The sequence below is a fragment of the Trematomus bernacchii genome, unplaced genomic scaffold (genome assembly GCF_902827165.1).
Source record: "Trematomus bernacchii unplaced genomic scaffold, fTreBer1.1, whole genome shotgun sequence".
NCBI lineage: Eukaryota > Metazoa > Chordata > Actinopteri > Perciformes > Nototheniidae > Trematomus > Trematomus bernacchii.
Window position 1 is genome coordinate 4,847,197 of NW_022987564.1, and position 12,919 is coordinate 4,860,115.

The following is a 12,919-nucleotide window of genomic DNA, read 5'->3' on the forward strand; positions in this document are numbered from 1 at the left end:
ATAACCTAGAGGCGACAACATAAATGTACTATCAGAAGTTAACAGCTGTAAAAATGAATCAGTAGGTAGTGGGGGTAAAGGAATTTCCTGTGCTAGAAATACTTGGTCTTTATGGTAGTATGTGCTGCCCTCTTGTGGTAGAACCTTCTATGTGCTGCATAGCCACAATAAATCACATTTGTATTCCCCCTCTGTGTATCTAAATGATCTCAACTTGTATGTCATTCGACCTCCTTTGACAGAATACAGGATAGCAGGTAGCAAACAAACCAGATGAGCCTATCTTGATCCTTTCCGTGAGAAAATGAGGTAATATGTGGGTCGTTAGTGCTGACCTCATCCTAGGAGAAAGGGAAGCAACCCTCAAATAACACACCTGCACTGTTTGGATTACAGCCGATAGCAAGGGGAAAGGGGTTAAAGTGGTGTTGGGTTGTTGTCGGAGGCTTTGCGCAGTGACTCTAGGTAAGGTCTGAGGAATGCATGATGTCAGGCTCATCTGCTGCCTGTGTGCAGCGCTGTGCTGTGATCCCGCCTGCACAAGCACAGACCTGCCTCCTACCTCACCAGAGAGGAGCAGGGAGGGAGGGGGGAGGTGGATAGAGATTAAACGTGGGTTAGAGATTTGAAAAAGGTTAAGATGGGAATAATATGGGGGCAAGCACAGGGAAATGCCATACATCTCAGCTTTGTTTAGACAGAATTTACTTTTTCATTTTGGTTTAGTTTTATAGACGTAATGAAAGGCTGAGGTGTGACTTGAACAGAGGAGTCAGGTCAGCATTGTGTTGTAATAACGCGGTCTCTGCTGAAGCATGCTGATAATTAACCTGCAGTAACTTTAAATACGTATCACTCAGCCCACCGGCCATGTTTGGCTGTATCGCTTTATCTGCCTTGGCTCACAGAAAAGGGCAAATGCAAACACACTATGGTGAGGTAGTCTTGCCTCTCTGTCATTAACTGGTAGGAAAACCCCTTTCCTGCTTTTGTTAGTTTTATTGAATAAAGATATAATTGCATAGCGAAGGAGGATCATGGTAATTACCATTAGTTTGTCTTTGCATTAGTTACTTTGATGTTGCCAGTAGGTCTGAGCAGTATTTGACTTTCAGGTGAAATCATTTTGTGGTGATATGATCTTTGAAGAGGAAATGGCTAGTCAATTATTAGAGGAGCTGATTGAAGGAAAAAATGTGCAACAATTTTGATAATTGTTGCACATTTAAATACATTTTCCAGGAAAGGTTCAACTGGTTCCAGGTTCATCAGATTTGAACATTTGTTTGTCTTATATAATAATAAAATGTCTTGCATGCAAAGTCAATAATTTTAAGTTTTGTGTTTGGTCAGAAAAAAAAGGTACTTGAAGCTTCCACTTTTTACTTGGAAACTGTGATTGGCATTTTTCAACAACCTAAGTATTGACTTGATCCAGCCTGTCAAATTGAGAAGCTTCCAGCTTTTATTGTCATATACTAAAGAAAACTGAATATTTTTGGGTGTTTGGACTTTTGGTTGATCAAAATAAAACATTTTGGCTCTGTCAAGTTGTGAAGGCCATGTCAGACTTTTTTTTTGACGATGTGTAGACTAAACGATGATTGATTAATTAAAACAAATGATTGCTAATTGATTATAAAAAGATTCTGTAATGGCAGCCCTATTTCTCAGAATACATTGGATTTTAAGTGTGGCGTCCTGCAACTAACAACAATTCTTGGTTGTTGATCTGATGTTTATATGATTGATTAACCAATTACTGTAGGGTCCAGGACATTTCACAGAATATAGAAAAGGCCACTACAATACCCTAAAGACATCGTGATGTTGACAACTTGAAATGTATTGTTGTGTTCTGACCAACAGTCAAACCCCCCCACATATTCAGTTTACAGTGATCTATGACAGAGAAAGCGGCACATCCTTACAATCTGAAAAGCTAAAACTATAAATCTTCATCAGATAGATAACAATATATATTTCTTGCTGTGGGACGATCTTTCAACTAATTGATTAGGTGACCAACTGTTTCCGCTCTATTTAAATGTGTTTGTCCATACATAGCCCATATTGTGACATGAATCAGATCACAGCCTACTTAAAGTGCAGCCCTAGTTGCCAGATTGTTTCCCATCCCACTTCCCGAGGTGTGAGACGGGAAGGGGCGTGTGCTTGTGCATGTGAGAGAGTGTGTTCACCATACTTCCTAAATGACCTGTCAGGGTGTAGCGGAGCAATTAGTGGATCGGCATCCCAAACTGGAAACTGCAGGCCCTCTCTTTTCACGCTACACATACATCCGCATGCACACAGTCACACAGATTGCCTTTCGGAAGTCGCAGGGCCCGAGCACCCCACCAAGCTCTGAGAAGTGTAATTACAGAGAGGTTTGCCTTTTCCCCCACCCATATCCCCCCTGCTCCTTCTCCTCCTCCGCCTCCTCCTCTGCTCTCCCTCCATCCGGTTGCCTGCTGCTCTAGAAACACGTTAAAATGCTCTCTGTGGCTTAATTAGCAGTCTGCAAAACAAGCCATGCATTCTTGGCCTGGTCTTGACACATACACACATGTGAAGACACACACAGACACTTATACACATGTGCACATGCATGTGTGGACAAATACATGCCGTGTGCATTCAGCAGGGGGCAGCAGTGTACTGCTGGTGAGAGATGGATGTCTGTGTTGAAATGAGTGGAGTGGTAGTTGATTGGTTGCTGTTTTTAATGACAGGAATGCTAATTAGGGAGATATTTATAGACCCTCCAGACTCTGAAATGTCTCGGACATGCAGTATACTTGAACTGAAATGAGTACACACACACTCATGCAGATGGAAAACACACAAAATAGTCTTGTGGCAATCTAGGTTAAATGTAAAACGTGCAAATTGAATCAGTGGAAATTGATATTCATATAGCTTACCGTGTGTGTGTGTGTGTGGATGTGAGTGTGTGTGTGTGTGTGTGTGTGTAGGTCCCCTCCTGCTCCAGCCGTAGTATCAGCAGTGTGTTAGCTTCCTGTCCTGCTAGGTGAGTGGAAGTCATAAAGCCGGTGAACATTTACTGCAGCTCTCTCTCTGCACCTGGCTAACTCCATTTCCACCAACACCCTGCCCCCCTCCCCCTTCTCTACACACACATACACACACTTACCTCATCTCAAAGCAAAAACCTGAGTCCCTTGTACATCCCAAATGATCATTTCTGGCATTTCTCATTCTGGTACTTGTTGTTTGATACCTTTGTGTCAAACATTTGCTTAACAGGATTTTAGCTTCCTTCCACTCTTGTCACAAGAATTGTAAACGAAACATTTTGTGAATATGGACTTTTAAAAAGAAAATGTTGGAAACTCCGCCGTGGAAATAATCAGTTTTGTTTTAATTTGTACATCCACCAATAAGCTCATGTTTTCAATTTGGTTTGTTGGTTTGAAAACATTAATGGCCTGATTTTCAGGAAACTTGTTGGTATGGTTTATTTGGGGCTAAGTAAGAACCCATTACATTTTAGATCCGAATCACCGGGCAGATACACAAACTACTTTCCACTTATAGAAACAGCTTTGGCAGTGCCCTTCCAGTTTTCCTTTTTCTTTGTCCTGAGGGCTACATTACACTTTATTCAGCCATATTAAAAGTGCAATGAATAGCCTGACCTATTTGGTTACATAACACACATTTACTTAATTAAATTATTGTCTTTAAATATCCTCTTTGGATACATATTACACATAATTTGTTACACATATAAATATATATAATTACAGAAAACAAATTGGGCAAGCTTCAAACATATTCAAATTAACGGGTTTTAAAGATACCATTAAGTCTCAATGTAATGTATCATGACTCAGCCTTGTCAGTGGTGTAGGTCAAGGTGTGTTTGTGTGTGTGTGTGTGTGCGTGCGGATATGTTCATGCATGCAGAGAGCTCTGGTCTCCACGTCTGAGCAGCAGGTAGGATTATTAAGGCTCTGCTATAAAAGACTGTCAAAGACCACCTGTGTGGACCACCGCAGATGTTTGTGTGTGAGCCTGTGTGTCTGTGTGTTTGTACATGCATTCCCCTGCTATCTAGTTTCCTCAGCTAGCCTCTTAAATGTTTTAAATTTACTAAAATCTACAAGACTCTGGTCTACGCACCAGCAGTGTGCCTTTTCTTTCTAGGTTGTTTTCGTGTTTGCTGGTCTCCTTGGTGTTCTCCTGCACTGTGGGAAGTCTGCATTCTTTTTTAATTATGAGGTGTGAAAGCCTGAAAACTAAAGGGCTAAGAAGGCCAACACATACACACATACACACACACACACACTTGGGATTAGTAGTTGGAAGGAGCGTCCAGGAGTGTGTTCTTAATGGTTGCACAGAGATGATCCAGTTCTCGGGTCTGAATTGCAATACATCTGCTAGCCATTACACATAAAGCTGCAATTATGCCTACATGCACTCACTCAGACATAGCCATGCACGCCATGGCTATAACCAAGTCCTCTTTTCATAGTGTGGATCCCTCTGAATGTTCCCCCGTTGAACACTTGATGGCACTGGTTCTACACACATGCACCCACCCGCAGTGTTTTCATGCACACTTGCTCCTGTTTTCCAGGGGGTGAGAGGTGGGGCTTTGAAGTTAACTCCACTTCCCTGGGGCAGTGGAAGTTGCCTACTGTAGTGTTACTGACCCAGCACGTCAACTGAAGAAAGCATGTGTGTGTGTTTGGAGTAATACACTGTGTACATTCATTACAGAGTCCAACTCGCTTTTTCACTCTCGGAACAGATTTCTTCACACTCCGAAGATGATTAATCAACCTTTTTTGGAAAGGCTTTGGTAATAAATCCCAGGAACTTGGCGTGATAATGTGCCAATTATGAAAGTGTCCGCAAATATATCTGCGGGCTCTCGCATATTATGGACTGATACAGAGAACTCAGTGTGAGAAACATCCTGTAATCTATGAGCCAGTCTGGCAGGAATAATGGATGTATGAGTCAGCTACATACTAAGAAAATTCCCTCAAACATTTTTTCCCACAGAGCAATGATTAATCTTAATATCTCCTTCTCTCTCTTTCTCAGACACAGATCCGCGGGTCCTGGAGAAGCAGGAGCAACAGCAGCCCACTTACCTGGCCCTAAGCTACATCAACAGGTACACACACAAACACACACACAACCAAAGGTGTCCGTCTATAGAGGGCAGCATTGCTCCACCAGTGAAAGTATTGTCTTGATGTGTGTGTACTACAGTACATGTGGCTTGCGGAGAGCATATGACTGATGTCTTCCCATAGACACAGCATTGACTCATCCACAGACTAGCTCAGAAAACCACACAAGACAATCACTCCTAAATCCCTGCGCTGCAGACGGCCAAGCCAAAGGCAGCCTTTAAAGATTTCTGCCTGTTTGTATGTGGTGAACCAATGTGTCACGTCCCACTCAATGCCCCGTTAAATCACTCAAAGATGCAACATTGAGGAAGAAGAAGGTAAAACAGAGACAGTTAGGACATTTCTGGGGTTTTCAAGTGGTGAGGTTGTAAATGCTAACTGTTTTTACAGTACAATGTTGTGATGACTGTATATTTAAAGGAGCCGCTCGTTCAGCATCTCAATTATGTCTTTGTCTAACGTTTACGCTCTCATAGCACACGTGCACAGAATAGCAATAATGTGTGAAAGCTTAAATGCCCCGGTTTTAGAAAAAAATAACACGAAGCACAAACCAGTAGAAAATAAAAAAGTAATTATGATTTATCAATGTAATTCCACATGTTTTTTGTAGTTTTGATCATGGTTTCTTCCAGTAATAAAACCATTCTACTCATCTAGGAAATTACTAAGATCTGTGAACTCAGTAACCTTGCTAAATTGAAGTAAGTTGGGTCAGGACACACCAGCATTAAGCAGATCAGACAGGCTTCAAACAAACAACCCTTATTTTTAGGACTAAAACAAAGGTAAGAGTATTACCCAAAATCTCTGTTATAACCATCCACCACAGCTTTAATCACCCCATCTAATTTACAGTAGTTGTACGAGCAGAGTTTTCAGTTTAATGAGGGATTATTCCCAACATGTTATGTACACTCACTTTTGGTTTTCCCTCAAAATAATGTGGCTTGCCACTGGCAGTCCTGCACCCAGTCAGTTGATCTCACTGCTTGTGTAACACCCCATCAGTCTTTCTGTAGTAAATGACTAACTGTTATGGTTTTAAGGCAGGAATAGGCCTTAAATGTGTTCTTTAGAAAATGCGTGATTTTTAACATAATCTGATGTTTAGTCCACATAATCACTCATACAAACAAAAATAATTAAATACCTAAAATGAAACAATCTGGTCGCTACGTTTATTTCTCTTTAAAGATATCCTGTCAACTTTATTTTTCCATATTGCATTTATAAAAACACTTTGACATTATAAACTTTTGGAGTCTTGCAATGTTTGATTTAGGTACCTTGAAAGTGCTTAAATGTAACTCTTAAAGCTGTACCATAACTGTAATTGGGAAATAATTTTTAACAAACCAGAATTATTCTTCGTGTAATAAATGATAATCAAAGGGACATTTTATGATCGATTAAAACAATTATACACACATTTTTGTATAGTTTGGCATTTTAGTATATCCACCAAGTTAACATTAAAATTGTTTTTTTGGTAATAACCCTTTTGGTAAATTATATCAGATTTACTGACTTGTCGTGGGATTTACTTATGACCCCCTTTGCGTGCTTTAGGTTCATGACAGATGCGGCGCGCCGGGAGCAGGAAACCATGAAGAAGAAGGTCGCTCCCAAACTGTCCCTGTCCATCACCGGAGGAGTGTCCAGGAACAGCACGGCCACGCCCCCTCGCCACACCAGCGGTAACCTGACGCCTCCCGTCACGCCCCCCATCACCCCCTCCTCCTCCTTCCGGAGCAGCACACCTACAGGTACGACAGGTGTGTGTGTGTGTGTCGAAATGTGCGTACAAAGAAAGACGGATTGCTTGTATTTGTGGAGTGTTGAAAATGACTAATGCACACCGTAATGGTTGAGCCATCAGGAGCTCATTGATCAACTTCAGACAGCATACTGATGAGCAAATGAAGATATTTGTCACGTAAATGGCAAGGAAGGCAGCTTATTTCATACCTGGTTACTTCAGAATATTTCTAAAAAGTATGTAAAAAACAAAAACAGGAGCCCGCTCACCTCAATATAAAAAAATGCAAGATTTAGAGGCTTTATTGTCATAAATGTACTAGCTACAGTGTGGGTTTGGCTTAAGTCCCAGGCTCCTCCAACAATTCTACATAAATATACAAAGGACATAAAACAATAAAAAAGGGCAAGAAGAAATACAAATAAAATAGTGCAAGAGAACGTTGCAAGTGACAAGTAAACGCAGAAATAAATAAACTCATTCACAGTGGAATTAAATATTTTAACATGTTTGAAAACCTCAAATGTTTTACTTTAAACTAACAATAATTGTGGATGTTTTAATTTCAACATTTCCTTAATTTCTCTTAATTAAAATAGCAACTGAAAGAGGCTTAAAGCCCAACGTGTGTGTGTGTGTGTGTGTGTGTGTGTGTGTGTGTGTGTGTGTGTGTGTGTGTGTGTGTGTGTGTGTGTGTGTGTGTGTGTGTGTGTGTGTGTGTGTGTGTGTGTGTGTGTGTGTGTGTGTGTGTGTGTGTGTGTGTGTGTGTGTGTGTGTGTGTGTGTGTGTGTGTGTGTGTGTGTGTGTGTGTGTGTGTGTGTGTGTGTGTGTGTGTGTGTGTGTGTGTGTGTGTGTGTGTGTGTGTGTGTGTGTGTGTGTGTGTGTGTGTGTGTTTTGTTTGTTGGGACTAGGGGCTCCTACAGTGAGCAGACCAGTCAACACTCTGCTAATTACATAGCAGCTGTCACGCTGTGTGTTCGCATGGGGCCGTGTGTTGCACAGCCCAGAAGCAGATGTCCAATTCCAGCCCAAATGGTTCCAAACGTAGTGTTAGGTCTGGGCCTATACACCAGCACGGCTACACACACACACACATCCACACACCAACACACGCTCTCTTTCTACATGTGCCAGGGTGCCATCCATTTCCTCATGCTGAGGTGCAGCATTTCCTGTGAGATGGTGGGGGGTCAGTGGGCCTTAAGTGTGTGTTTGTGTGTGCCTCAACATTTCAGTAATGTGGTATGTGGGTGTGTGTGTGAGTGGAAAATGTTCTGCACTTAGCAAAGCACTTTTTCCAGGCTGAGCAATGGGGATCACTCCCACTTAATGATCTCTTTCTGAGTGCCAGCCCTTGCATTTTGACTCACATGTGTACACACAATCACACACACAAACACACACACATGCACAGTGCACCATTGCCTTTTTGTATCAACATTGCTCTCAGCGACATGTGGGCTGCTAATGCATGAAATATGAGCCAAATATAGAGAGTTATATTGATAAAAAGCCACAAATAATTTTCTGTTTGCTAAATTCCCAAAGCATGATGAATTTTTGGCCATTCCCCATCCATATTTCATCCCGGATGACTAGCGTTTTTGTTGTTCTGCGTGTCTCCATTGTGCCTTCAGGCAGTGAGTATGATGAGGAGGAGGTAGACTACGAGGAGTCGGACAGCGATGAGTCGTGGACCACAGAAAGCGCCATCAGCTCCGAGTCCATCCTCAGCTCCATGTGCATGAACGGGGGAGAGGAGAAGCCGTTCGCCTGCCCCGTCCCCGGCTGCAAGAAGAGATACAAGGTAAGGCCGAACCGAGGATTGAGAGGCGGCCCGGCTAAAAGCTTTAGTGTCAAATGCTTAATAGCTACAATATAATTCCCATGCTCTTCCAACAGTACGACACATAATATACAGTATTAAAGAAGAAGAAATAAAATAGCGCAAGCGACACAGCAGTGCAAGTAAAATGCAGAAATAAACTAATTATAAAAAATCTAAAGTATAGTAAGATAACATTTAAAAATAATGTAAAATAAAAATAATAAATACAGCTTTTTGTAAAAGTCAATGAATAAATATCTAGACTGTAGATGTTCTATAGATAAGTAAGTTATTCCATTTCCCAGAGCTCAAGAGCTTATCAGTCTGTGGGATAAAACTATCCCTGAGTCTGAAGGTCTTTCTCCTGATGCTGCGGTAACGTCTGCCCGGCGACAGCAGAACAAATCTTGTTGCTGGTTATTTCTGGTAAAGCCCACATTGAAGCTTTTGTCTCTGGCATCACATGTCTGGAATTTATCATTTGGAAAAAGCACATTTTAAATCAAGAATGACATAAGCAGTGACGAATATATCATGTTGCGTTTGCTTTGGTTGACTTTTATTACAGCTGGTCACGAAAATTCTCATTCATTTTGTAACTTTTTAGACCAAAATAGTGTCATGGGATAAAGTCACATTTGCTGACCATCTGAATGGGTCCACACGCGTAATCAAATCTAAATGTTCCACCCAGTTTGTGACCAGGGTTTGTTGCAGTCTGATATTGTTCAGCTTTATATAACGATATATAGATATAAAGTAGAACTTAACTTAAGAAAGTAACTGTAGAATGTTTATATACTAATCAGTTTTATCAGTATCATTAGTCATTTAATATGTGGACTTCAGGATGACTAACAGCGGCCAAGGCTGCACATTTAATATGAATAAAATAAAATGACCTATAAATAAAACATTTCATGATCATTTGATAGGACACCAATGTTTTCTAGTGTAAACATGCTGGTTTATATTAATTTAGCATGGGACTAACTCTGTTAAGCAAATATACACATTTAGATTACTAAAACTAAAGTGCAGTCTACTGCCAGCAGCTTGTTAGCTTAGCTTAGCTCAGCCTAGCTTAGCATAAGGACAGGAAACCAGATAAAAAGCTAGCCTGGTTCCATCTAAAGATAAATAATCTACCTATCAGCACTTCTTAACTTAATAAATGATACATAAAATATTGAACTCTACAAACAGTATACTCACTATCTGCAAGTGTGTAAAAGTGCACTTGCAGATAGTGAGCTTTAAAGCTTCTATTTGGTACAATTATTACCCAGCTTCCCCTTTCGTAATGAATCTCTTTCTTCCCTGTCTCTTCAGAATGTGAATGGTATTAAGTACCATGCCAAGAATGGCCACCGCACGCAGATCCGCGTGAGGAAACCCTTTAAGTGTCGCTGCGGCAAGAGCTACAAGACCTCGCAGGGCCTGAGACATCACACCATCAATTTCCACCCGCCCGTCTCCACCGAGATCCTGCGCAAGATTCAGGGTTAGAGCCCGAACATAGCCCTATCCTGACTGTCCTTACCCACCCTTTACACTCATCCCAACACTAAAGGGTCAAGTGCGTGCTTTAAGTTTAATTTTCTTTTTTCATATAATTGTTTGTATGTTACATATTTTTTTCTATCCATTTTATATCACTTGTATTTTTGAAAAAATATATCTTTGTAGTATTTTTATTGTTGTACATTTGCACATTCGTATATACTATCACGTTATTTTGTTCTCTATTGTTTGATTTACATAAGGTGCTAACTGTAAAAAACAGAAAGAAAAGAAACAAAAACAAACGACATGAAAGAAACTGGGGAAGATGTGAAACAGGAAGTGCAACCAAGCCCTGCCCCTAACATGAAGTTGACGTTACAGCTGATCTGAGTTCAGTAGTCGTTACACTCCCTTTCCGTTTATGCAGAGAGTTAGCTGATCTCAGATCTGTGCCTTCGCAGTAACTTCTGGGGGTTTGAGTGCCGGAGTCAAGTTATACTTTAAATAGATTTATTGATATATAAACAATAGACAGATATGTATGTGTACATAAAAATATATAAAAGTATTCATTAGCATATACATAAATAGTTACACTTTATTTTCAAGCTTTATTTTATATATTTTTGTCAGTGTTTTATTCTTTCTATGTATCAGTAAGTGTTCCTTTAATTCCTAAATTGCTGAGACGGCCAGTTTTGTCACCTCAGAGGTCAAAGGTCAAACAGCTGGCTGACGCCGGGTTCGGAGAGTTTTCTCTCACCCCGCCCCCGAGAGATAAGGAGCCAAAACGCCTTTCTGTTTGTTACTCTGAATCAATGTTTTAATTCAGGACAGCGTATTATAACACGGCCCAGGCCAACAATCCATATCTGAAACGCTTCATCTGCTCCGGAAAGCCGACCATGTTTTTCATATCTCCAGTGTTTCCTCATTCAGAGTGCCAGAGCTGTGTTCAAGAGACTAAGTGGTGACTGCCATCATGCTGTATTTCCAGTTGCCAAGATCTTTGTTGTGTTTTGTTCCCATGATGTTGCCATCAGCTCTCCACTGCCAAACATTGACCATACCATGTGCCTGATGAGGGGGGGAGGGAGGGTGAGGCAGCTGTAATAGTTTCACCCTGGAGTTCGCCAAACGTGTGGCAATGATTTTCTTCTTCAACGCGCCTCCAAAATGTGCGCATGAGTGGATGTACGTCGACAGAATGTTTTCATGCATGCATTTTTGTGTCGTTACGAGAAGGAAAAAAAAAGATTTGTATTGAAAGAGATTACCACCTACAACCTGTTATTTGTTGTTGTAGACAAGAGCATTCCAGTTCATTGACTTCATGTGTGTGTGATATGTATGCCTGTGTATTTCTCAGCAGTATCCAAGTCATCAGCATATAGAGTGTTTGTGTATTCTGCGTGTTTCTGCGTCTTGTGTTTTCTGTGCCAGGCAGCCGGTTGGTCTCCTGTGGAGCAGGACAACTGGCGGTGTTTTTGCCTCATGTAGTGTAGCGCTGGCCAACTTGTTGCCCCCCCCCCCCTGACTGAGATTTCATCATTCATTGTCTCTTAAGAAAAACAAAAGCGGCGCTGTGCAGCCGCCGCGTGCCAACACACATCGATCCATGACATCATTTCCCCTCATCGTGCACAACGTTTTAAATCTGCAGAAGTCTCAAAGCACGAGCGTCTCCTTTTTTTCTTTTGAGGGGTAAAACGACCCTCAGACATGCACACATCCTCCTGTCCTCCGAGCTTTTGTTGCCATGGAAACATCTGGAATAGTATGAAAGATTTCTTTCAGATTGATTACCCTTGATTTTACAAGAAGATTTTCCTGTAGTTTAATTTAGTTAGGTGGTTAAATAAACAATATTTAACCACCTTTTTTTTCCGTCATATCCTGTTTTATTATAGTGATTACCATGCATCTGTACTGTACTTACAATGCCTTTGACTAGTGTGCTACCTAACAAATAAGCACAAATATGTGTGCCTGAAAAAAGACATCAAGTCTGTTCTTAAGCACCAATAAGTACCTAGATCTCTAAAATCTTGGTATCAGTTTCAAAGAGCGTCTGTGTTCTTACTACCCTTACAGTAACCCTGAGATAATGGCTTGCGTGCGATAGAAAAGCTTCATTCCTGCCTCTCAGCGTAGGGGAAGCGTTTCCGTGGCTGGGATGGACGCAGACTGAGAGTCTCCCGTTGGCGCTCTGTCAAACACTCGTAAAACCATCCCTGCTTCACACGGACGCCCCCCCGTCACCATGGCAATCGTTTCAGCTCTACACAGGGGCCAATTGCAGAATTACACATGTGGGAGAGGAGGAGCGGAGGCTGTGTGCAGAGGGAGAAGACGAGGGCGGGGTTTCAATATACTGTGTACAGTGAATGTATTGTAACGTGTCTGTTGTCAAGTGCTTTTAAATTATATTTTCGTATGTAACGTGGAGACCAATGTTTCCTTTTTGTATGGGGGGGACAACAGGTCCTGAGCAGAGTGACTTGTAAATGATGTCAAACTGTCTTTCTATATAAAAGAGAAGCTGCCTAAATGTAAACAGGAAATGACTGAAAAAAACCTGTAAAAATAAAGTTAAACATTCTGTATATGTACTGATGTTATTTCTTTATAAAACAACATTACAGC

General features: G+C 41.2%; 1 protein-coding gene across 1 annotated transcript in view; it reads left to right on the forward strand.

Moving 5' to 3' along the window:
- Positions 1–12,879, forward strand: part of LOC117477945 (juxtaposed with another zinc finger protein 1-like) — a 15,716-nt gene extending 2,837 nt beyond the window's left edge. The window contains exons 2-5 of the mRNA XM_034124769.1: positions 5,083–5,155; positions 6,750–6,946; positions 8,577–8,746; positions 10,100–12,879. Coding sequence (XP_033980660.1) covers positions 5,083–5,155; positions 6,750–6,946; positions 8,577–8,746; positions 10,100–10,276 — 617 coding nt within the window. The 3' untranslated portion in view covers positions 10,277–12,879. The remainder of the gene's footprint in view (positions 1–5,082; positions 5,156–6,749; positions 6,947–8,576; positions 8,747–10,099) is intronic.
- The last annotated feature ends 40 nt before the right edge of the window (positions 12,880–12,919 follow it).